Source organism: Adiantum capillus-veneris, chromosome 5 (genome assembly GCF_014529385.1).
Source record: "Adiantum capillus-veneris isolate H3 chromosome 5, ASM1452938v2, whole genome shotgun sequence".
NCBI lineage: Eukaryota > Viridiplantae > Streptophyta > Polypodiopsida > Polypodiales > Pteridaceae > Adiantum > Adiantum capillus-veneris.
In genome coordinates, this window is record NC_140935.1 from 156,961,950 (window position 1) to 156,985,181 (window position 23,232).

Genomic DNA, 23,232 nt, shown 5'->3' on the forward strand with positions numbered 1-23,232 from the left:
TACATACCTGGAACCGAGGCCAATGTGACCGTTGCCACATGTGACCTGTTGATGTCTTGGGTGGTAATATTGTTGTCCTTGCCAAGCTTGCTTTTGCTCGCGTCCTTTTCCGAGCTCGTTAAGTACCAACCTATGTACTATCCATAGTTGTGAGTTAACCTTGGACCACCTTTGCCTCTTGAGAGCACCCTTCTCCAGCACAAAACCACCACTGATTGAGCGTCTTGAAACGTTGTAGGCAAGAGCAGGCAAAATCGGAATAAGCTCTATTAGTGTTTTAAAACGCACTTGGCTGGTGGAGCATCTCAAAACACATTGCCCACATTTCAAGGCGTTCTACGGCAGCGGCCTAACGATTATGTTCCAAACGCCCAAGATGAACACCAGTCGACAAGGGGCACATTTCAAAGCGCAGGAGCAGAGTCACAAAAACGATGGGCTTTATATGTAGCATTTCGAAACGCTGCTAGAAATGCCCAAGGCTGAGCGCCGCAATGGGGAGCATAAAACGCTGCATACCACCACCTTCTCCTCTTTACAGTGCCACCCTCTTCGCGCAATTAGAAAGCAAGAGGCTCTGATACCATGTCAAAGCTGACAATGTGAAGGCGTACAATTAAGGAGAATGCGAGAGAGAGAGAGAGAGAGAGAGAGAGAGAGCTTTGAACCAACCAATTTGGCAAACAAATTTGACAATTATACAATAGGGACAGAGTGTTCTTGGGATCCGTAAGTGCGCCCTCTCCCCCCTTCACCCACCAAGGCTCATGTGTTCACATAAGTAAACTAATCACCTAAACGTCATAACAAATAATGGGATCACATTGGGCATTCAATTGAGATGCATAAACTTTTAACATTAGAGCGACCACACAAGCAGGCATATACACCATAATCAGCTGATTAGCTGTAAAAAGATTTCCAATGATGGTAATGCTGTCAGTCACGACCGTGTTGCCAATGGGGTCATACGCTCAAGATGACATGGTTGTGTGGGTGCGTATAGACTCATTCACACTTCCCAATGACATTCCCAAAAATCCCAACAGAGAAACTAAAATTACAAACAAAAAGAACAAGAAACTAAACTTGTGTTGATCTTCTGCAAAGTGCAGTGGCATCGTCCAGACAAATTAAAGACCCATACAGTGAAAATCATTACACCTGATTGCAAAAACACTACAGGACAAATCTCTTTTGTACTACATGTTTTGAGAATGGAGAAAAAATGGGTAACCAATAAGAAAATACTGAATATATAAGTATCAAACAGAAAAATAAAACCACAAAATTATGGCACCAACACAAAATAATATCACGAGGTTCTGTCATGACCAAATCACTGGCATTGGTGCGACTTTCGGCTGTGCTTAGTGGGTGCAGCTGCATATATATGGTTGTGTGCAGAGAGCAAAGCATGACTGCCTTTCATCCAGAGATTGAAAACGTGAGTGGCCAAGCATGCACATCATAATCAGAGGAAAACTAACTATAAAAAGATTTCCAAAGATAGTAGTGCTGTTAATCACAACCGTGTTGCCAATGGGGTCATACACTGAAACTGATGACATGTTTGGGTAGGTGCATATAGACTCGCTCTCAAACAGCATTCAAAATAATCCCAACAGAAATAGAAATTTTGTATTAACGTCTGCGAAAGGCCATGCTGGCCTCTGAAACAAACAGTATGCAATGATGTCCATGTCGTATCATGCATGAACTAAAATAAGAACCTGCTAGCTTGAAGTCAAAACTTCCTAGGAGGTTGCCCACCTAAATAGTGTTCTTGCCCAAGCACGGCTTGAGAGAAACTAAAATTACAAAGAAAAAATAACAATGATCTTGTGTTGATCTTCTAGAACACTCCGCAAAATTACCGTAGCATTGTCCAGACAAAATAAAGACCCATACAGTAACAAGCAAGACAGCCCGTCACCAAAATTCCACAGGTCGTTTCTCTTTTATAATACATGTTTTGAGAATGATGGAGAAAAAAATGGGTACCCAACCAGAAAATAATGAATATAGTAGAAGTATCAAACAAGAGATTTGTTGTGTTATTTGACCTACCCTAACTAATCTCACAATCTGTATCAATGCTTTACAGAGAGGTCTGCCACCCCAGGGTCGCTTTGGGTTGCAGCCTAACTTCCACAGGCTCACTGATCATTTTCAGGCCCGGGCCTGCTCATCTGCTTTACCCAATCCTAAGACTCTTACTATTTGTGTGTGTACACTCCCCAAAATATGGTCCACACATTAGTCATCAAGGGTAAAGAAGCCAGGCCAACCCAATGTTTGGGACAACATCGCAACATCTGCCTATGCTCCTTTCACAAAATCATCACACAAGGAACCAGACGGGAGTAGGCAGGGGCAACCTGAACTTGGCAAGCATTTCATAGCAGTAGCACCTGCACCTTGCACGCTCTGAGAGCAAAAGGAAATATGGTTAGAGAAACAATCATATCAGGAAGTCAGGGGTGGTGCTTCCACTTGAGTGGGAGCTACAGGCCTCTGCAATGGCTTCAAAGACTCCATAATGCTTGCAAAAGATGGCCGCTGCCTCGGATCACTGAAAATCAAAGACGTGTTCAGTCCAAATCCAAATCCACCCCATCGAAACACAAGATTATTCCAAGAATGCAGCTCATTGAAAGAGACTTACTTAGCCCAGCAAGATTCAATGAGTGCTGCAATATCTGGATTCATGTCCTTCGGGACTAAAAGCCTCCTATGCTGAAATCCCACAGCCCCTACAACCTGCATTGTTGATAACATCAGATGAGCAACTAAAAAGCACACGTACTAAACATTTATTCCTACAGCCCCTTTCACCTGTGCAGGGCTTAATCCACTCCAAGGCTGCTGTAGAGTGAAAAGTTCCCACAAAATAACTCCAAAACTGTAAACATCAGACTTCTCATTCGAAGGTTCATCTCGTAAGACCTCCGGTGCCATCCACTCCGCCTGCAAAAGCAGACAACCAGACACTTGCAACGGTCAAGATTTTTCATACGAGCTGAAAGGATAGATTGAGAGGCCTGTCAGTATCAAAAGTTTGACCAAAAATAAACCACTGGGATACCGTGCCAGCAGCAGAACGAGAGGAGAGAAAAGTCTTCATTTTCAGACGGGAGAGCCCAAAGTCGCAAACCTAGAAGGCATCATGGTCGCTGAGTGTGCTATGGATTAAGCTGAATACATGTCTGTGCGATATTATCCATCATTGACAAGCTTACCTTTACTGTCCATGTTTTGTCTACTAAAAGATTAGGAGACTTCAAATCCCTGTGTACTATTGGAGGATTTAAACGATGCAGGTAATTCATTCCCCTTGCCTGCCACAAAATAATGATTCAGGTGAGAGGAAACACAATCTTGAAATGCCAAATCAGTATCACTAACAGACCCCTTAGCACATACCACATCTAATGCCATGCGGACACGGCGACGCTCATCCAGCAGTTCCCGCATGCCAGGTCTGTGTAAGAGTCTAAATAAACTACCTCTGTAAAAAAGTCCAAGGTAACACTTGATCTCCTTGAATGGGCCAAAAAAACCATTTTTGCAGAGTCTTTGAAAACCAGCTTTGATAACATTTACAATCTGCTAAGAAATCATCGTACCTGGGCAGATACTCTGTAACAATCGAGAAATTCGGCCGTTTTGTCACCACCCCCATAAAAAGTACAACATTTGGATGCCGTGTCCTTTTCATGATAGCAACCTTCAAGCAGAATACTGGCATGTTAAATGCAGAAGGCAACAATATTTTTTCAATGAATCATGGTTGGATGCCCAATATACCCAAAACATACCTTTGATGGAAAGTGCAAGATTTAGGCTCATGGTAGTCACCCATAAGGCAATATAACCACCAGTTCCATTCTCAAACAATCCAATCCACAACATGAGGGATTATATGTTCTGGACATGGCCTTCAACATACTCTCTATTGCTAGCTTGGATTCTTTGACAGCACAAGTACTCTTTGGCGGGATAAGGTTACTATCTTCGATGCAGCAACTGGGTCTGTTCTTGAGACTTGCATGCATTGAGCGAGAGGGTTCACTCTTCAAGCTTAATGCTCTTCTTTCCCATGACTTGGTATCTTTTTCATTGTGCCATGCTAGATCTGGCCACTTGTAACTATGGACAATTGCAGAAGGCAGCTAGGGAGTATCTCATGGAGGGATTGCCAGCATTTGCTTTCGCTCGGGCATTTGCAAGGCTTGTCAAGTAGGCAAGCAACGCAGGGAGGCCTTTCCAAAGCAGGCCCAGAATCGTGCTTCGACACCACTTACAATCATTCCTGCCGATTTGTGTGGACCTATGATTGTTCCTTCTTTCAGTGCCTCCTACTTGTGGACGCCTATAGCAGGTACATATGCATTTATTTCCCAAAGCTCAAGTCCAAAACATTTGCTTACTTCGAAGATTGGAGAACAACAGTCCAGAAAGAGAAGGATCAGAAGGTTATTATCTTTGCATGGACTGACGGGATGAGTTCACCTCCAAGGAGTTTGAACTTTGCACAATGGTGCAAGTCACAGGGCATAAATCACGACCTGCCCATACCCCCCACTCCATCGCAGAATGGAGAACGGAGGAACCAGCCAATCGTGAAAATGGCTCCAGAGATGCTTGAACATGCATCATTACCTTGTTTTCTTAAAACAGAGACTTGCTCTACAACAATCTACATCCAAAATAGATCGCATACCACTACTTTGGAGAAAATGACCTTTGTAGGCTCACTATCGGCACAAGCCTTGAGTGGCACATGTCAAAGTGTTTGGGTGTCCGGCCTTTGTACATGTTCCAAACGAGAAGCGGACAAAGTTGGATCCTAAGTCGACAAGGACGATCTTTGCCGGCTTCTTACAGAAGTCCAATGGATTTCAACTTAATAATCCAGGAATAAAATCCACTACGGTGAGTCGTGATGTGGTATTTGACGAGCAACTTCGGAGGGGGCACCCTCAAAGACCATTCTTGTGTCATTTTCCTTCTACCTTCTTCATCTTGTCCTTGTGTAGCAGGCTCAATCTGCACCTGTTGAGCCTTCTTTGATGCAAGATGGCCTGACTGTTGGAAATTGAAATGCATACACAGCTAAACATTATCGAGCGGTATGGCAGTTGAAATTGGTTCCTCGGCCTATGAAGCAGAACATTATTGGGACTCGATGGATCTTCAAGTCGAGGTAAAAATCAAACAGTCCCATGGAGAAGCACAAGGCGAGACTTGTGGCTAAAAGACTATACTCAACACCCTTGTGTGGACTTCAATGAGACCTTAGGAGACCTAGAGACTAAATTCTATGTTTCGGAACGAAGATTCGATGAAGTAAAGTTTATCATACACATATTGAGTAAAAGTGGTTGTGTGTGACATAATCCACTTGCAAGCAATATAATGATTTTCTTTTTTCAAATTTACAGCAACGAACTATATATGATAACCAGCGGTATAGGCTAGAGATAGGTAAATTGTAGCCCAATTGGAAAACTGCTTGTTAAAAATTGTCTTGTACAAAACGTTTAGTACATACTGAAAAATATATCGTACAACAAAACATACGGATCAATCAGTACGTTATAGTTGTACGTATCCTACAAGATGTGTTCCAAAGTTCATTGTCTAGAAGAATCTTGGGCGTGATGTCACGAGACTATGACAAACACTAACTTTATTTGTTGGTTTCGTTCTTTTGAATTTTATTTAATTTTTGGGACCCTCTTTTGGAAATCACAAATGCACAGACATCATAGTTACCTGAAACGGGAAATTGGAACGAGGAACGGGGAACAGGCATGAAATGCCATTGCCTGTTTTGGATACTCACGTCTAAAACACGGAACAAGGATCCAGAACGGAAAATTAGGAGGGGAACGAGGAACGGGGACCTGAAAATGGCCATTCCCTATAACTATGCCAAACATTGCATGGCTAGTGTGAAAGGACCGTTGGTCAAGAGTTCCCCCCCGCAAGAGTCAAGGCCAGGCAACCACGAGATGGTTGGGCCGATCAGCACTGAAATCTGACTAGTAGAGAAGTGGCTAGTAGTGGGTGTTGCGTGCAGGTGCTCAAGCTTCCATGGTAAGCTTGCCTTCTCCCTTGTCTTATGTAACACGATGATTCTGCTCGTGCACCTCTTCCCTTTTGAATACATATCGTAATACCCAACTCAAGGGCTTCTCATCTATTATGTATGGTTGTGGGGATTCTATGCTCAATTGCCGAGGCAAGGTCCTCTTGCACAGAAAATTGTTGATTCAAAGCAAATACACGTGGTAACAGGTTAATTTAGAGAGATTTCTTGCAAGAAATCTCGTTTAAATCAAGGGGCAAGTAACCCTACAGAAGGGGGAGCTTGAGGGCCACCCACAGGAGCAGCTCGCGAATCAGAGCACAAAACAGGGATTTTCAGCTTGCTGTAATTTTACTCAGGTTTAGGGGTTTGGTCAATTTTGATGCCTAAATGTCCCCACAGCTTAAGGGAAGCTCGGGAATCATCAAACAGGTGTTTTGGTAAACTTAGAGGCCAAAAACAGAGAATTCCATGTGCTTACAATTCTCGCCAAGTTAATAAAAGTGCTCTAAAGTGCTTGGTAAATCACCATTTACTTGGGTTCTTCTCTCTCTCTCTCTCTCTCTCTCTCTCTCTCTCTCTCTCTCTCTCTCTCTCTCTCTCTTCACTCACAATGTCATTCTCTTTTCTCTCTAGTCTATCGCAGAACTCTCATGAAGTAAAAGGAACTCTCTCATTCATTAAAAAGGAACCTTGAGTATGCATTGAGCACTCATCCTGAGCATTCACAATCACTTCCGCTCCACATTACATATAGGTACTAGCTTAGCCACCTGACCCTTGGCTTTTCAATTGCCTAACCTTTGGCTTTTCAATTGTCCAACCTTTGGCTTTCCATTCATCCAACCTATGGCTTTTCCTTCATTCAACCTTTGTCTTTTCAATTATCCAATCCCTTTTGTGTTATGTGTCTCACTTTTAGGGCTGATTTTTGACCCCCCCCCCCCCACACACACACACACACACAAATAAAACAGTAATCATCCTCAATTACATCTGCAAAACAGAACAAGGTTAACACAACAATATTTATTGATTAATCAATTAAACAATGAATCATGTACCTATATCAATGGTACACACCACATGGCATACATCACATGTACGCATACATCACATGTACTTGTCTTGAACAAGTCAAGGCATAATTATCCAGTTAAATATCGAACTCTCAGATGCTCAGTATGCACTAGAATCAATCAGATTTCTATCCAGCCATCTCATCCCCATCAAAACTTTTGATATCCTAGAGTAGCAATCACAGTAAGGTATGAGCTTTGACCTAGAGTATGAGTCAAGGAGAGAAGAGGAGGAATTATCCCACATGCAGTGGTGCAAGGCTGTAGAGCTACTTAAAGCTCATTTCATGAATAAGCAAATCCATTCCATTTTGCATTACATCTCCCTTGTTTATGGTGAGCTTGTGATGGGTTAGCAACTACTCGAGATCGTGTTTATGAGTCCAAGTTAATTGAGCTTGGAACCTAATTTGCTTAAGTGATAAACTAACCTACACACTCATTGTGTGCACCATGTTTGTCTTTCACCCACCCTAGCTAGCACGATCCCATTCCCATCAATCACATATCGATCTCTAACAGATGTCTTGATGAACTAAAACCATAAACCCAATTTATCTCATCCAAATTGGAACCCTTGATGCACTAGATTTATCCATACTAATCACAGTGCTGGCAGAGTGCCATCATCTTACCCTGAAAGGATAAAAACCAATCAATAAAAACCACTATCAATCATTCGTGTTGATCTGTGACAAGTGTCACAAACGAGAGCACACACGAATAATCAACAAGCCGAAAATAAATAATCTTTCAACTCAAAAGAGATGAGGAAGAAGATCGATACAATAACAGGCACCAAAAGATTAGTTAGTCCCCCCCCCCCCTTAAAGAGATTCTTTATTAGGGAGAATCTTTTTACAAGCACAAGAACCGGAGTGACCCCTCCGTTCTAATTCTCAAACTCGATGGTCAACTCCTTCCCGTGCGGGAAATTACCAAGAGATGAGCTCTCAATTCTATTTCCATCTGTTCCTAGAGAGTGGAGCTCTAAAGACCATTCTCGATTCCGTTCCCGAAATCTCCGAGTCCTCGTTGCTCCTCCGTGATGGAGTACCTGCAAACGCACAAACACGAACAACTATCGCAAATTCACAATTGCTACTTGTCGCTCCGAGTGCGGAAAAACGACCTCCCTCCACAAGGTAGTCAGGGGCACTTGCAATTCCTCGGCGACGGACTCTCGAGTCCCTTCCTCTTAGTGTTGGCCAATCTGGGGGTGAAAGGAATAGTCACTAACTCTTTTATTGGTGCTGGGGACCGGCAGGAATAGCCGGTGGTCATATGTCATATGGCAACAATAGCGATGAGTGGAGGGGACGCCAAAAAAACACGGGGAAGAGAGAGAGGGTTGGCGGCAGCCGAGAGAGAGAGAGAGATTGCACGATCCTTAGCCAACCAGCCAGCGCTGCTTTTTTTTATTAAGCCTTGCCCCAATTTAAGTGGGCCGCCGGTCACTTGTTAACAAAATATGAACTTGGACAAAACTCAATAAAATTGAGTGAGCTGAAAATTGATGCTATTCACATTCCAGGAGTCCTGGGATGCAGTTCTCAGGCACACATGCAATGCAAACACAGATTTCTCGCGAGAAAGCATTCCCTTGCCTCGGAAAACACTTAAAAATATTCCGCTTTTTAGAAAAAGCTTCTCAAAACCCATCTATATTTTTGTGCTTGTGTCTTTACGCGTATTCCTTTTTCCACTTCAGGTTTCCTGCCATACCAACCGAGTATTCCCTTTCCGATACTCCCGTCACCCATCACGGGAAACATCAGGAATATCCGTTGCCCGGTCTCTCCTACCGAACTAACGGTACAACCCCTTCCCGATGCTTAATGTCACCCATCATATGACACATCAAAGTTGTCCGTTTTTTATGGCTTTTTAATAATTCCAATAGATCTACAGTTCCACCTTACGATTCAAGTGCACACATTTAAATATACCTTCATAAGTTCAGAATAGTCTGAACTCACGAATTATAAGAGGGAATAAAGCACTCCTAAAACTATAAAAGCAAGGGACACAAGAAAAGAAAAGAAAAACAAAAACAAACAAAGAAACAAGTGCACACATTTAAATATTCTAATTTCAATAAAAGGAAATTACTCAAAAAAATAAGAAATGAGTCCATTTAGCAACATCCCTCTGGCTTCTAAACAGTTGTCCTCAACTGTAGTGCTTGTATATATCCTTCCAGAATCTCGGGATAAGATGCTAATTCCTGCTCGGTCATCCATAGAGTAGAATAATTCTTGAACTTTACCAAATACTTCTGTGTAATCTTGCCAGACTAGAGTGGCTGCTCCTGATGATGAATGATCTGCTTCGGTTGGAGAATTTCTTCCGTCTCCTAGAGGTTCCTCAGCAATAGGCTGACTTGGCGGCGGTTCCACATGTGGCCGGAGTAAACTTACATGGAAAGCATTGTGGATCTTCCGATTAGATGGTAATTCTAATCGAAACGTCACGTCGTTCACTTGGTCAATTATCTTAAACGGCCCATAATAATGATTGCAAAGTTGTACAACTTTTCCTTTATGAGTCGCTTGTTTCTTTAGTCTTACCTTCTTAAACTTGAGTAAGAACAATTGACCGACTGTTAAGTTTAAATTCCTTCTCTGTTGTCCGCAACTTTCTTATGTTTTTCCTGAGAGCGCAAAATTGCTCTCTTAAATTCCCCGTAGGCCATGTCTAAATCACAGACAAATTCATCTGCTGAAAAATCTTATCCTTAGTTACAAGGATAGGAGGAATCAAAGACTTACCATAAAGAATCTCAAAGGGTGCATTCCCCATAGACGAGTGTACGGTATTGTTATACGCATACTCATACTGTCTTTCTGACACATAAGAATTTAACATATCCAATATTGTGGAATTGGCAATCTCACTCTACGCATCCATTTGAGGATGATACGCAGAAGAAAAATTCAACTTTGTGCCAAGATTATCAAACAAAGCACGCAAAAATTTCCTGTCATGCAAAGATCTCAATCACTCACAATGAACTTGGGCATCCCATGATGGCTAAAGATCTGCGCTAGAAAAATCCTAGCCATATGATCCGCTTTGATCATTTTCCTAACTGGAATACAATGAGCTTGCTTGCTAAATCTATCCACAATGGTCCAGATCGCATTATTTCCAGTCTGAGCCTTTGGGAGATCCATAATAAAATCCATGGCAATACTCTCCCAAGGTTGATCAGGCACAAGAAAAGGTTAGAGTAACCCATCAAGACAAGTTCAAAACAGATACCATCCATTTCCAACAAATTCCAAACAGGATCACCAAATAAACAAAACTCAAACTTGAAAAGCAATCTCGACATCAGTCAAACTCGAAAAGACGAATAGCATTCCATCCTAAAACCTGCACCAAGATTAGAATTAGATTTCTTCCGTTGGTTGTAGCCGACCGCAGCATGGTTCATAAGCTCTTGAACAGTTGAAACAAACCTCCACAAACAGTGTTCCTGTGGTGGTGATGGTAGTCACAAGACATAGCAATCACACTAGACCTCCAAGATTATCAACTCGAGCAGAAACACTTGGTGAGAGATGTCGAGAAATTTCAAGTTTTAATCTGCTAGGGCATCTGTGGCAAGCATTTCAGGATACCCCACTCTGCAAGAAGATGCACTCCTAAGGAAGATGTCTAAAGGCATGTAGCTTCGAGCGAAAATTTTCTTGAAAGCTTGCCAAGTCCTTGGAGTGTGCGACTTGGTAACTATAGACATCTACCACTGCATGGCACTGCCTTTGAGAAAAACAGCGGCTTGAAAAATTTTTGATTCTTCTCTTGCAGGTGCTCTTTATGGCTTATGCCCTGTAAGACATGAGCAATGAAGACGGGAGCACGCGCGATGCGCGATGAAGTAAGGGGGGGAGTGACTAATAAGTTCGGGTTTGGGACACGGAGATATTTTAATAAAATCCCTATAAAACTTGGAAGCGCCATCTAGCTTTGTCTGCTCTTTGGTAGGAACGGTATGCTTTTAGAAAAGCCATCTAGCTCCGTCTACTCTTTGGTAGGACCGGTATGCTTTCAGTGTCACATGACACATCCAACCCTATGTGTCCGTGGACAAGCTACAGCATGATCAGGGTTCAGTCAGTCCAGTCAGTCTAGATTTAGAAGTGATCTGGCACTTTTGTGAGTCTATTCGTAGACCATGCATGTCCAGACACTTAGTGTAGATGCATATCCTCTGGTTGCCCACAGTATGATCATCAGTATTCCCTTCAGAATCAATCAGATTCAGTCAAGGGAATTTTCCAGTGCATTTAGCCTATTTTCCCTATTTTTGGTATTTTTCACTTATTATTTTTAAGTGACTTTCCAACAAAAGTAGGTAGGGCAATTTTGCTAAGTTAATATATAAGCAAACCCAAGTTAGCACTTTCTGGCAGAAGAGGCAGCAGGAGCTTCCCGCTCAACAGGCACCTTCTCCGCAAAAACCCCCATCAGCACCCTTGGCGTTTTTGGTCTCCATCCTCGCCACAGATACCCCAGCAATTTTGGATTTCATCAGCACTTAGCCCTAGCGTTTTCCAGATCGTCGCCTGCAGTACCAGAATTTCAGCGTTTTCACTAACGCCAACAGGCAGCCCTAGCGTTTTTGGTTTTCAGCCTCAATCGCATCAGATGCAGCAGCGTTTTCAGCTTTGAAGACGTTAGCAGATTCAGCCCTAGTTGGTTGCAGAAGATAGGCATTTTCAGCCCATAAAAACGCAGCCAAAACAGTCATTTTCAGCCACCGAAACAGCCCCGAAATTCAGCAATTAGAAGATCACAGATTTCAGCCCTAAAGTCGTCGTCGTCATCACCGTCGTCGTCACCGGCATAGTCCTAGATTGCATCAATCCATTGCATCGCCATTGTACCACTTTGTGCAATCAATAAGTAGACCACTCGCCGACGAGAGTGGGGCCTTCGGAGAAGGGTTTTACAACGTCTCTGGTGTCGTATCTCTCTTCTCTCTCTATCTCTCAGTCTCATACACTTGCACGCATAGTGTCCATTCACTTTGTTTGTGATCATAGCATTCTCTCATTAAAAACGGAAGGCTCTACCTTCCATAAGAACAAAAGGAACCTTGAGCACAGTTCGGAGCACTCATCTTGAGCAAAGCGCAAACAATCATTCTGTTGCACCTAACATTGGTATCAGAGCTTTGGCAGTGTTCTGTATCACTCAAGGAAAGAACCACAAGAATTTTTTTGCTTGTTGAGGTCGCACGAACCCAAGTTCGCTTAGGCGTGTCGATTCCTAATCGTGTTTTGTTGAAGAGTGACAAGAATTGTCACAACAATACGGAAGCGTAAATTGTCGTTTAATTGCACTTCAAATACTCAAGAGAATTAGAGAGAGAGAGAGAGAGAGAGAGAGAGAGAGAGAAAGCTTGACACTTCATTGGGGACCAAAAGATGGGTTGGTCCCCCCCCATAAAGAGGATATCTTTATTACTAAGGGAGAATCTTTACAAGCACAGGAACGGAGCGAAAGCCCGTCCTCTATTCTTTCTTGGCCTTTTTCTGCTTCTGACTAAGAGAGTAGAAGAACTGCTCTCTGACTACTGAGAGGATCTATCCTCTTCTGCGAGATTTTGGGAAGCTCTCGTAGAGGAGAGTCTACCTTCCACAAAACTCATCGGAAGCTCTCACGAATGAGGGTCTATCTTCCGCTAACTGTGCCACTTTGGACGTAATCATTCCTTCAATTAACCAACCACAGAAACATGCAAAACACACACACACACACACACACACACGCTTGCGTGGTCCAATGCCAAATTGGAGGTCCTTTTCGCGATGGAAATGCTCCAAACTTGGTGTATGTGTAGAGTAGGTAGTGAGGAATGAGATTCTATTAAGACTTTGCTGAAATTCACCTTAATACAAGTGATTAGGGCTGAAAACACGGAATTTGCAGCAGCTAGACAAGGGAGAAAGAGAGTTTTCTACTACTTTACGCGATGAAACTTCTCCCAAAGCTGCAAGCAACCATGAGAGGCCTTGTTCTAGGTGATGGGTGCTCGGAGGCTCCACATACACCACAAGGTGCTGCTCTCAAGCTTCAATGGAGAGCTTCACTGCGTAGAGGATGGTCAACTTGGGGGGGGGGGGGGGTAGTGCACTGCCAACCTGGCAAGAGGGGGAGGGGCTGCTCTCTTATAGCCTCCCAGAAGAGGGGACGCTAGCATGAAGAGAGGGAGTGGGGGAGAGAGAGAGAGAGATTGCATGGGAAAGTGTGCCAAGTGGCACATTTACTTTAAAACTTTTAAACCATTCAAGTTTTGACTTTAAAAATCCTATGCTAGTTAATGAAATGTGCAAATAGATGCAACAAATGAAAACTTTATCTGCTCCCTAGCGCATTGCCGTACCAGCAATGCTCTGGCATTACCTGTTCGCACTTGTCCGGCCATTTGGTCCAACGCAAATCATTTAAGAATACTTTTAACTAACTTGTCCTAAGGCCGTAAAATAATCAGGCCTTAGGGTTATTATTCTAAGGACTCCATCTCATTCCTGTGCTTGCACTAGCGCACGTAATTTTCTGAGCCTGAAATCTGAGGCTACTATCTACCCCTTCATTGAAGACCCGATTTCCCAATCGCCAGGGCTTCAGGGTATTTTTTGCTAGGGTCTCCCTCAGGTGCACTGGCCCAAACTTGGGCGCACCTGAGGCCCGAGAACTGCTAAATCTATTCTAATGTGCACACAACTAATTAGATAATTCTTTTCTCGTAAATAAATTAATTATTTACAAAGTCTCACTTAGTTACATCCCTCTTGGTTCTAAACAGTTGACCTCAACTGTAGAGCGTCAACATAACTGTGCAAGATGTCTGGGTAGTCCTTAAGATCGGACTCGGTCATCCACTTTGCATCTAAAGGAGTGTAATTCTTGAACTTGACTAAATACTTTCGATGTAGACTCCCCAACTTGAGTTGTCTCTCTGAGTGGTGTATTATCTGTTCAGGTTGAAGGATTTTCTCAGTCTCTTCGACTTCTGGAGGATCTTCTTGTACAGGCGCCACTGGAGGAGGTCCAACATATGGTCGGAGGAGACTGACATGAAAAGCATTATGGATGCGCCAGTGAGAAGGCAAATCCAATCTGAAAGTCACATCATTGATTTTATCTGTAATTTTGAAAGGGCCGTAAAATCTATGGGAAAGTTTGACAACTTTCCATTTTCCGACCCGCTTTTTCAATCTAGCTTTCTCAAACCGAAGCTGGACATATTGTCCTTTTTCTAGATTGAGATTCCTTTTGTGCTTGTCTGCTTTTCTCTTCTGTTGCTCTTGAGTAAGAAGAATCGCTTGCTTTACTTGTTGATGGGCAATATCAATATTGCACACAAATTCATCTGCGGCGAAGATGTTTTCTTTGGTAACCATAATAGGAAGTAAGAGTGGCTTCCCATAAATAATTTCGAAGGGAGCTTTACCAGTTGAGGAATGTATGGTATTATTATACGCAAACTCAACTATTGGTAAGTATTGTTCCCATTCGGATTGTCGTTCTGAAACATAGCACTTGAGGATATCTAAAATAGTGGCATTAGCGATTTTGCTTTGACCATCTGTTTAAGGATGATAAGCTGATGAAAAGTCAAGCTTAGTTCCCAAGTTTTCAAACAATGCCTGCCAAAATAGACTAGTCATGCGGGGATCTCTATCGCTGACAATAGTCTTTGGCAATCCATGGTGTTTAAAAATCTGAGCTAGCAATATTCTAGCCATGTGATCAGCTGTGATCGTCTTCTTTACATGAAGAAAATGTGCTTGCTTACTGAATCTATCTACTATAGTCCAGATTGCATCATTTCCATTCTTGGATCTAGGAAGATCCGTAATAAAATCCATGGCAATACTTTCCCATGGCGTGTTAGGCACAGGGAGCGGCTGAAGCTTGCCATAAACTTTATGTCTGTCATATTTTACTTTTTGACAGACTAAACACTCACGTACATGTTTTTCAATGTCCGCACAGAGTGTTGGCCAAAAGAAATACCTTTCGAGGGCACTAGTGGTGGAAGCAATTCCCTGATGCCCGACATAAGGAGAATTATGTGCTTCATCCATCACCTTTTGTCATAAGGGCTGAGCTATGCATATTGCTTGTTGACGATAGAGTGTATTATCCCTAATGGAATAAGGTGGCCTTGAGTGACCAGCTTGAAGATCTGCCCAAATTGTGGCAAAGTCTGGATCTTGAGGATACATCTCGCTGAGAGATTCTAGTTCCTCATGATAAATTGTTGTTAGTGCATTGATCTTTGGACGCCTGGAGAGAGCATCTGCAACTGCATTCTTCGTTCCAGAAGTATGTAAAATCTGAAAATGGAACATTGAAAGAAAGTTGGCCCATCTCATCTGCTTTTCTGATAACTTTCTCTGTGTAAGAAAGTAGCGAAGACTTTGATGATCTGTCTTGATAATAAAATCAGCTCCTAATAGATAGTGTTTCCAAATGGAAAGAGCATGAATTACTGCCATTAGCTCTTTCTCGTATATGGAGACATGCAACTCTGCATCTTTAAGGCGCCGACTTTCATAGGCTATCGCGTGACCCTCTTGGTTCAAAACCGCTCCTACACAATCTCTAGATGCATCGTAGTATACCTCGAAAGGTTTGCGAAGATCAGGGGCGGTGAGAACAGGTCCGTGATTAAGTAGATACTTAAGCTTTTCAAAAGCTTATTTTTGTCCAGACCCCCAATGGAATGGAATCCGCTTCTTTGTCAGGTCATGGAGGGGACTTGCTATCGCGGCAAAAGCTCGAATGAAACGCCGATAATAGGAACAGAGGCCAAGGAAACTTCGTACATCATGTACTGTAGTTAGCGTAGGCCATTCTACAACTGCTTGAATCTTATCAGGGTCCATCCTCACCTGATTGTGAGACACTATATGGCCCAAATAGTGGATTTCTTTTAAAAAGAACTCACTCTTCTTAGCATTCACAAATAATTTGTGTTTGCGTAATTCTTCAAACACTAAGACGAGATGCTTATAGTGTTCGTCTTTCGACTCTGAGAAGATTAAGACGTCATCAACGAAAACGCCTGTAAAACTTCTATATGAGTGAAAGATTCTATCCATCATTCTGTTGAATGTAGTTGGTGCATTAGTGAGTCCAAAAGGCATCACTAGAAATTCATACAACCCGAAGGTTGTTCTAAATGAAGTCTTATGCACATCTTGAGGAGCTATGCGGATTTGATGATAACCGCTCTTCAAGTCTATACGACTAAAGACACTTGCTCCTTGTAACTTGTCAAGAATGTCGTCAATCCAAGGGATTGAAAATCGATTCTTGATTGTGATCTTGTTTAGAGATATAGTCTATGCACATGCGGAATGTGCCATCCTTTTTCTGTACTAGCAAGACAAGTGAACAATATGGAGAAGTACTAGGCCTTATTAAGCCCTTCTCCAAAAGTTCGTTAACCTGCTTGAGAATTTCCTCTTGCTGCATTAGACTAACTCGATAAGGGGGCTGCTTTTGGAGGAGAACTTCCTGGGATCAAATCAATTGTATGATCCTCAGGTCGCGAAGGTGGGAGTTCATTTGGAAGTTTATTTGCAAAACAATCTTTATAATTTTCTAATAACTTAAGTCTGTTTCGCTCTAAAGAGGAAGAAAGTTGTGAAACAAACACATCTCTCTCTTTTGCAAAAATCAAGTACGCGGAAACACACTTTTTCATTTCTTTCTTGATGGCGATGTGATTGGCGATAGGGATACGCCAATCACCTGCATCTGCAAGTACAAGATACTCCTTTCCTTTATGAGCAAAGGATAAGGTTTTCTGAACATAGTCAGGAATGGGATGCATCTTGTAGTGCCAAGGCATTCCCAAGATAACATCGCATCCTTCAAGTGAAGCTAGTAAGAAAGACTCTTGATCTTTGTAGTCGTCGACCTTCAGATTCAACTTCCCTATGATTGGAGTAGAGTTTGAGTTCTGCCCTTTGAAAGCAAATTGTGCTTGAATAGAAACTCCAAAACGATTGGGCTGCAAATTCAGGTCATCAGCTAGCTTGGTAGAGATAAAGTTGTCTGTACTGCCAGGGTCAAATAAAATAAGAGCCCGTTGGTTGTTGATGCTACCCCATGCTTTAAGAAGAACTCTTTCTTTTCCATCCTTGGTTGTATTTCCCTGTACATCCGGGACTGCATTGGAAGAGGGTGGTTGCGGAGGTTTGGTAGGACAATCACCCTTCATATGACCAACTTGTCCGCACTTGAAGCATCTTCCTTCACTAATGTAGGTTCGCAACTCAGCAAGAAAGAGAGATCTCCCTTTCTTGGGCTGATTTGGCTTTGCTTCTGCTTCGGAGGCGGTTCTTTTCTTCTTTTGCGAAGAAGAAGTAGAGGTAGGCTACTCATGGAGAGCCTTGGCATGGTAAGTGCTTTGCTCCATCTTCCTGGAAGTACCCTTGTCATGTATTCCATCAGGTATGCGGGCTGATTTCATAAGTATCTGCAAGTTACCTCGAGGGTAAAGCTTCATAGCCTTTTGCAAGGCTTCATGCAACCCTGCTTCAAACTTACGCATCTTTTCCAAATCGTCAATCTTCTTGAATGGAGTGACTTTCAAGAGAACGTCCCAAAACCTATCCACATAGCGTGGAACGGTCTCGTTCTCCGACTGTGAAAGTCGATCCCATTCTTTCTTTACCTCTTCCTCATAGTCTGGAGGAAGGAACTGTGCGTAGAACTCCTTCTTGAAAGCAGTCCAATCTTGGGGTTTACGATCTTCCAAGATAAGGGTTAACCACCAACTCCTGGCGGTGCCTTTTAGGTACATACTAACATGGCGAAGCTTGGATCTTTCTTTAAAATTCCCTTCAACAAATGCAACTTCGAATTGGCGGATGAAAGCCAAAGCTTTGTCATTATCACGCCGTCCATTGTAGGTGTCGAATTTCACATCTTTGTCTCCCGACTTGAATGTTTTCTGCCTGTGGTGCTTCTTCTTATGGTGCTCCTTCTTTCTATGCTTAGACTCCTTATGGACAGGAGTCTTTTCCCTTGAATACACTTCTTACTACGACAGATCGTCAAGAAACATGTCTTCCGGAGCAACGATGTCATCCAGATCCTTCACGAAAGAGAACTGAGGGGAATCAGGGGGATCCTGCTCTTGAACCTTTGGGTTAAACTGCACATGACGTTCTGGAGGTTTCCTCTGCCTCTCGTGTATGTGGGAGGTTCCAATCAAAGGATCTTTCCTTTGTTCTGGCGCCTTTGGGTTCTGCGGGATTTCTCCCGACCCCATCGGCATTTTCTCCTTCCCTTTCTCAAGAGTATGGAGAATCTTTTGGACTTGTGGATGGGAGAGAGCTTTTTGCAACTCTTCCACCCGCTGTTGAAGGAGAGAGAACTCTATCTCGCGTCCTCCCATTTCTGCAGTCTGCCAAGAGTCGTCAATCCCTTAAGGAAGAGAGAGATGACCTTGCTCTAATACCACTGTCATAACAATACGGAAGCGTAAACTGTCGTCTAATACTCAAGAGAATTAGAGAGAGAGAGAGAAAGCTTGACACTTCATTGGGGACCAAAAGATGGGTTGGTCCCCCCCCATAAAGAGAATATCTTTATTACTAAGGGAGAATCTTTACAAGCACAGGAACGGGGCGAAAGCCCGTCCTCTATTCTTTCTTGGCCTTTTTTTGCTTTTGACTGAGAGAGTAGAAGAACTGCTCTCTAACTACTGAGAGGATCTATCCTTTTCTGCGAGATTGTGGGAAGCTCTCGTAGGGGAGAGTCTACCTTCCACAAAACTCATTGGAAGCTCTCACGAATGAGGGTCTATCTTCCGCTAACTGTGCCACTTTGGACGTAATCATTCCTTCAATTAACCAACCACAGAAACATGCAAAACACACACACACACACACACACACACTTGCTGTAATTTTCTGCACATAACCAGAAATTGTTACCTGAGCGTGTTCCAATGACAAATTGGAGGTCCTTTTCGCGATGGAAATGCTCCAAACTTGGTGTATGTGTAGAGTAGGTAGTGGGGAATGAGATTCTATTAAGACTTTGTTGAACTTCACCTTAATACAAGTGATTAGGGGCTGAAAACAGGGAATTTGCAACAGCTAGACAAGGGAGAAAGTGAGTTTTCTACTACTTTACGCGATGAAACTTCTCCCAAAGCTGCAAGCAACCATGAGAGGCCTTGTTCTCGGTGATGGGTGCTCGGAGGCTCCGCATACACCACAAGGTGTTGCTCTCAAGCTTCAATGGAGAGCTTCACTGCGTAGAGGATGGTCAACTTGGGAGGGAGGGTAGTGCACTGCCAACCTGGCAAGAGGAGGGGCTGCTCTCTTATAGCCTCCCAGATGAGGGGGCGCTAGCATGAAGAGAGTGAGTGAGGGGGAGAGAGAGAGAGAGAGAGAGATTGCACTTACTTTAAAACTTTTAAACCATTCAACTTTTGACTTCAAAAATCCTATGCTAGTTAATGAAATGTGCAAATAGATGCAACAAATGAAAACTTTATCTGCTCCCTAGCGCATTGCCGTTCCAGCAATGCTCTGGCATTACCTGTTCGCACTTGTCCGGCCATTTGGTCCAACGCAAATCATTTAAGAATACTTTTAATTAACTTATCCTAATGCCGTAAAATAATCAGGCCTTAGGGTTATTATTCTAAGGACCCCATCTCATTCCTGTGCTTGCACTAGCGCGCGTAATTTTCTAAACCTGAAATCTGAGGCTACTATCTACCCCTTCATTGAAGACTCGATTTCCCAATAGCTAGAGCTTCAGGGTATTTTCTGTTAGGGTCTCCCTGAGGTGCACTGGCCCAAACTTGGGCACACCTGAGGCCCCAAATTGCTAAATCTATTCTAATGTGCACACAACTAATTAGATAATTCTTTTCTCGTAAATAAATTAATTATTTAAAAAGTCCGACTTAGTTACAAGAATCCTAAGAAAGAAGGGCTTGTCCAACCTCCCCTTGTGTCTCTTTTCGCTCATTGAGAGCGGACCGTGCACTTAGCGGCCGGCCAATCGACATGAGGTGGGAAAAAGCAACCTTGGTGTGAGCGCAAGGCCGCCAAGGGGTGCGCTCGCGGAAAAGAGTAGAACTCGGGTGAAGAGAAGATCCTTCTCAAACGCGATTTGCAAGCGAAAGAAAACCTCAAGAACCTCAAGACCCTCAAGATCCCCAAGAACGTGAACTTAAGAACCCAAGACCACAAGAAGTCACAAGAACCCACAACTTCAAAATGATCATCACTCCAAGCAGAATGGATACTTCGCTTGGAGGTGATGAGCATGAGAGAGGCGAAGAAGAATTTTCCCCACCATGAGGTTTTTCCGACCCTTCCCCATCTACGACACCGATTGCACTAACTCCAATGGAGGAGTTGGAGCTATTGTTTATGGAACAGAATTTACAACACGAAGCAAGAAATGCCGCAAGAATAGCAACCATAGAGCGCAAATACCAAGAAAGAACGGCAGCCATAGTGCGTGAGAGCGAGCAAGCACGCTTAGAAGCCAAAGAACGACAAGCCAAATTTCATCGTGAATGCAAAGAAAGAAAAGCAGAAATGGATCGCAGACGAAGCAGAGAACAAAGCAAGACAAGTAAAATTTGGTCGCGAGATCAAAGCAAGAAGGGAAGAGTTCTTGCGACTCTTTTCTCAAGCTCAGGCACAGATGCAAGAGATTCGGGAAAAGAAGACTCTCTCAGTCTCTTCTTCTCCAAAGCATGACACACAGGATTTGCATAATTATGACAAGCATGATGATTTGCATGATCAAGATGTGATTTCTCACAAGCATGATGAGTTGCATGAAGATGATGTGATTGTTCAAAAGGATGATGTGTTAGAGGATGTTTTTTCTAGCCAAGCTAACCTCGTTGTAGATTCGATGAATCACGAAGAACCGATCTTGGACATCGAGTCGAGGTCCAAAGAACCCCCACAGGACGATTCAATCATTCAGGAAGAACCGATCTTGGCTCTCGAGCCTAGGTCCAAAGAACCCTCACAGGAAGTATTATGTGTTCGCATTATTGATACGCACGCATTGTTTAATGTTTCATTTGTGATCGTTTCCTGTATTTTAGTCAACATCGTTATGTGATCCCTTTTCCTAGGCATGACATATTGTATGTTGAGCACGTTTCACTCATGGATGAGCACGAATGTATGCGGATTTTTCATGAAAAGCTGAAAAGGATGTATGTAAGGAAGTCACATTCCATGTCTCTTCCTTGGCATGACACAGTTTCCGAACAAGCACACGAAAGTATGAGCACCAAGCGTGCGCATTTCCGTTGTGAATTGCCACAGTTGATTGCTTTAGATCAAAAGAGAAAGATTCGATCTCATTGTTTGCGTGTGTGTGGTGAACGGTTTGGCACTCCGTCTCTTTGTTCATTGAAGAAGACAAGATTTTTTCCACTCACTTTACATCGAACAGGTATGTCATTGTTTTTTATTGGACATGGTTTCAAGAATTTTCAGCCATGGAGATTCTTGAAGAAGAAAGAAGCATGACTCTTGATGAAGTTGAAGCATTGAAGGAGCCACACAAGACTTTGTGTCGCTTTCGACGCGGCCCAAAGAAGCAAGCGTTGCAGACCTTTCTGAAGTTCTAGTACCGCACGACCCACACATCAGAGTGGGTCGGCGAAGAGTCCCTTCCAGGATTCTGAATGCTATTGGCGATCTCCCTCGACGCCATACAGTTCGGTACCAGTACCTCACTTTAAAAAGGAGATGTCACGTGACACATCCAACCCTATGTGTCCGTGGACAAGCTACAGCATGATCAGGGTTCAATCAATCCAGTCAGTCTAGATTTAGAAGTGATATGGCACTTTTGTGAGTCTATTCGTAGACCGTGCATGTCCAGACACTTAGTGTAGATGCATATCCTCTCGTTGCACACAATATGATCATCAGTATTCCCTTCAGAATCCATCAGATTCAGTCAGCGAAATTTTCCAGTGCATTTAGCCTATTTTTCCTATTTTTGGTATTTTTCACTTATTATTTTTAAGTGACTTCCCAACAAAAGTAGGTAGGGCAATTTTGCTAAGTTAATATATAAGCAAACCCAAGTTAGCACTTTCTGGCAGAAGAGGCAGCAAGAGCTTCCCGCTCAACAGGCACCTCTCAACAGAAACCCCCATCAGCACCCTTGGCGTTTTTGGTCTCCATCCTTGCCACAAGGGAATTTCAAAGAGCGAGCGAGACTTTTCGAGCAAATAAAAAATCGAGCAAACTAATCCAATAAAATCCCAAGGAGCTTATGTTTCCCTACCATCTCTAATCGCATTTTGGACTCGATTAAACATCATTGTCTCTTCAAGAACTCATCCTAAGCACACCCATATATATAGAAGCCATCTAAAATGACGTTTAAGTAAGAAAGAATGCACAAATCAACATGTTAGCACAACGAAAGAAATTTCCATTGTTAAAATCTCACGCAATTCTACAAACATGGTCCACACTATGTAGTATTTTGTTGATTAACTTCTATATTCTAGAGATTGTGGACTAAAACTCTCCATACTACAATACCCTTTGTAGCCCAATGATGACATGGATAAACATCGATAGCCAAGAGCATGGTGGTTAAGCAAGATTTTGAGAAGAACTTGGGGTAGAGAGAGAGAGAGAGAGGCGCTAGGGCTTACTCTTCTTAATTTCATACTTTTTGCACACATCGTCTCGGCACCTCTTTATGCATTGGTGGTTGCCCGTACTGCTTAGCCTTTGTCTCCACCAATCTCCTGGATTTGCACTGGCTATAGTCCTTGTCCTCACTGTAGATGTTGCCCCTCTATGTTTTTTGTAGTTTAGCAAGATATATTCTTTGAAGAACTTAGGGCAGAGAGAGAGAGAGAGAGAGAGAGAGAGAGAGAGAGAGAGAGAGAGAGAGAGCCTAGTTTTATAGCTTTGAAGCCACTAGAGGCAAATCAACAAACCGAGGCTGAAAGCTATCTGACTGGAACCAATGGTGGCTTGGACAGAAGGTGGCCAAGGG

General features: G+C 42.9%; 1 protein-coding gene across 2 annotated transcripts in view; it reads right to left on the bottom strand.

The window, feature by feature from the left end:
- Positions 1-1,999: 1,999 nt before the first annotated feature.
- LOC147458375 (serine/threonine-protein kinase CTR1-like) overlaps positions 2,000-23,232 on the bottom strand; it is a 33,040-nt gene continuing 11,807 nt past the window's right edge. For both annotated transcript variants that reach the window (XM_086513029.1, XM_086513027.1), the window contains exons 10-16: positions 3,630-3,730; positions 3,427-3,511; positions 3,243-3,341; positions 3,089-3,157; positions 2,839-2,970; positions 2,669-2,763; positions 2,000-2,575 (exon numbers count right to left, since the gene is read on the bottom strand). In XM_086513029.1, coding sequence (XP_086369155.1) covers positions 2,470-2,575; positions 2,669-2,763; positions 2,839-2,970; positions 3,089-3,157; positions 3,243-3,341; positions 3,427-3,511; positions 3,630-3,730 — 687 coding nt within the window. In that variant the 3' untranslated portion in view covers positions 2,000-2,469. The remainder of the gene's footprint in view (positions 2,576-2,668; positions 2,764-2,838; positions 2,971-3,088; positions 3,158-3,242; positions 3,342-3,426; positions 3,512-3,629; positions 3,731-23,232) is intronic.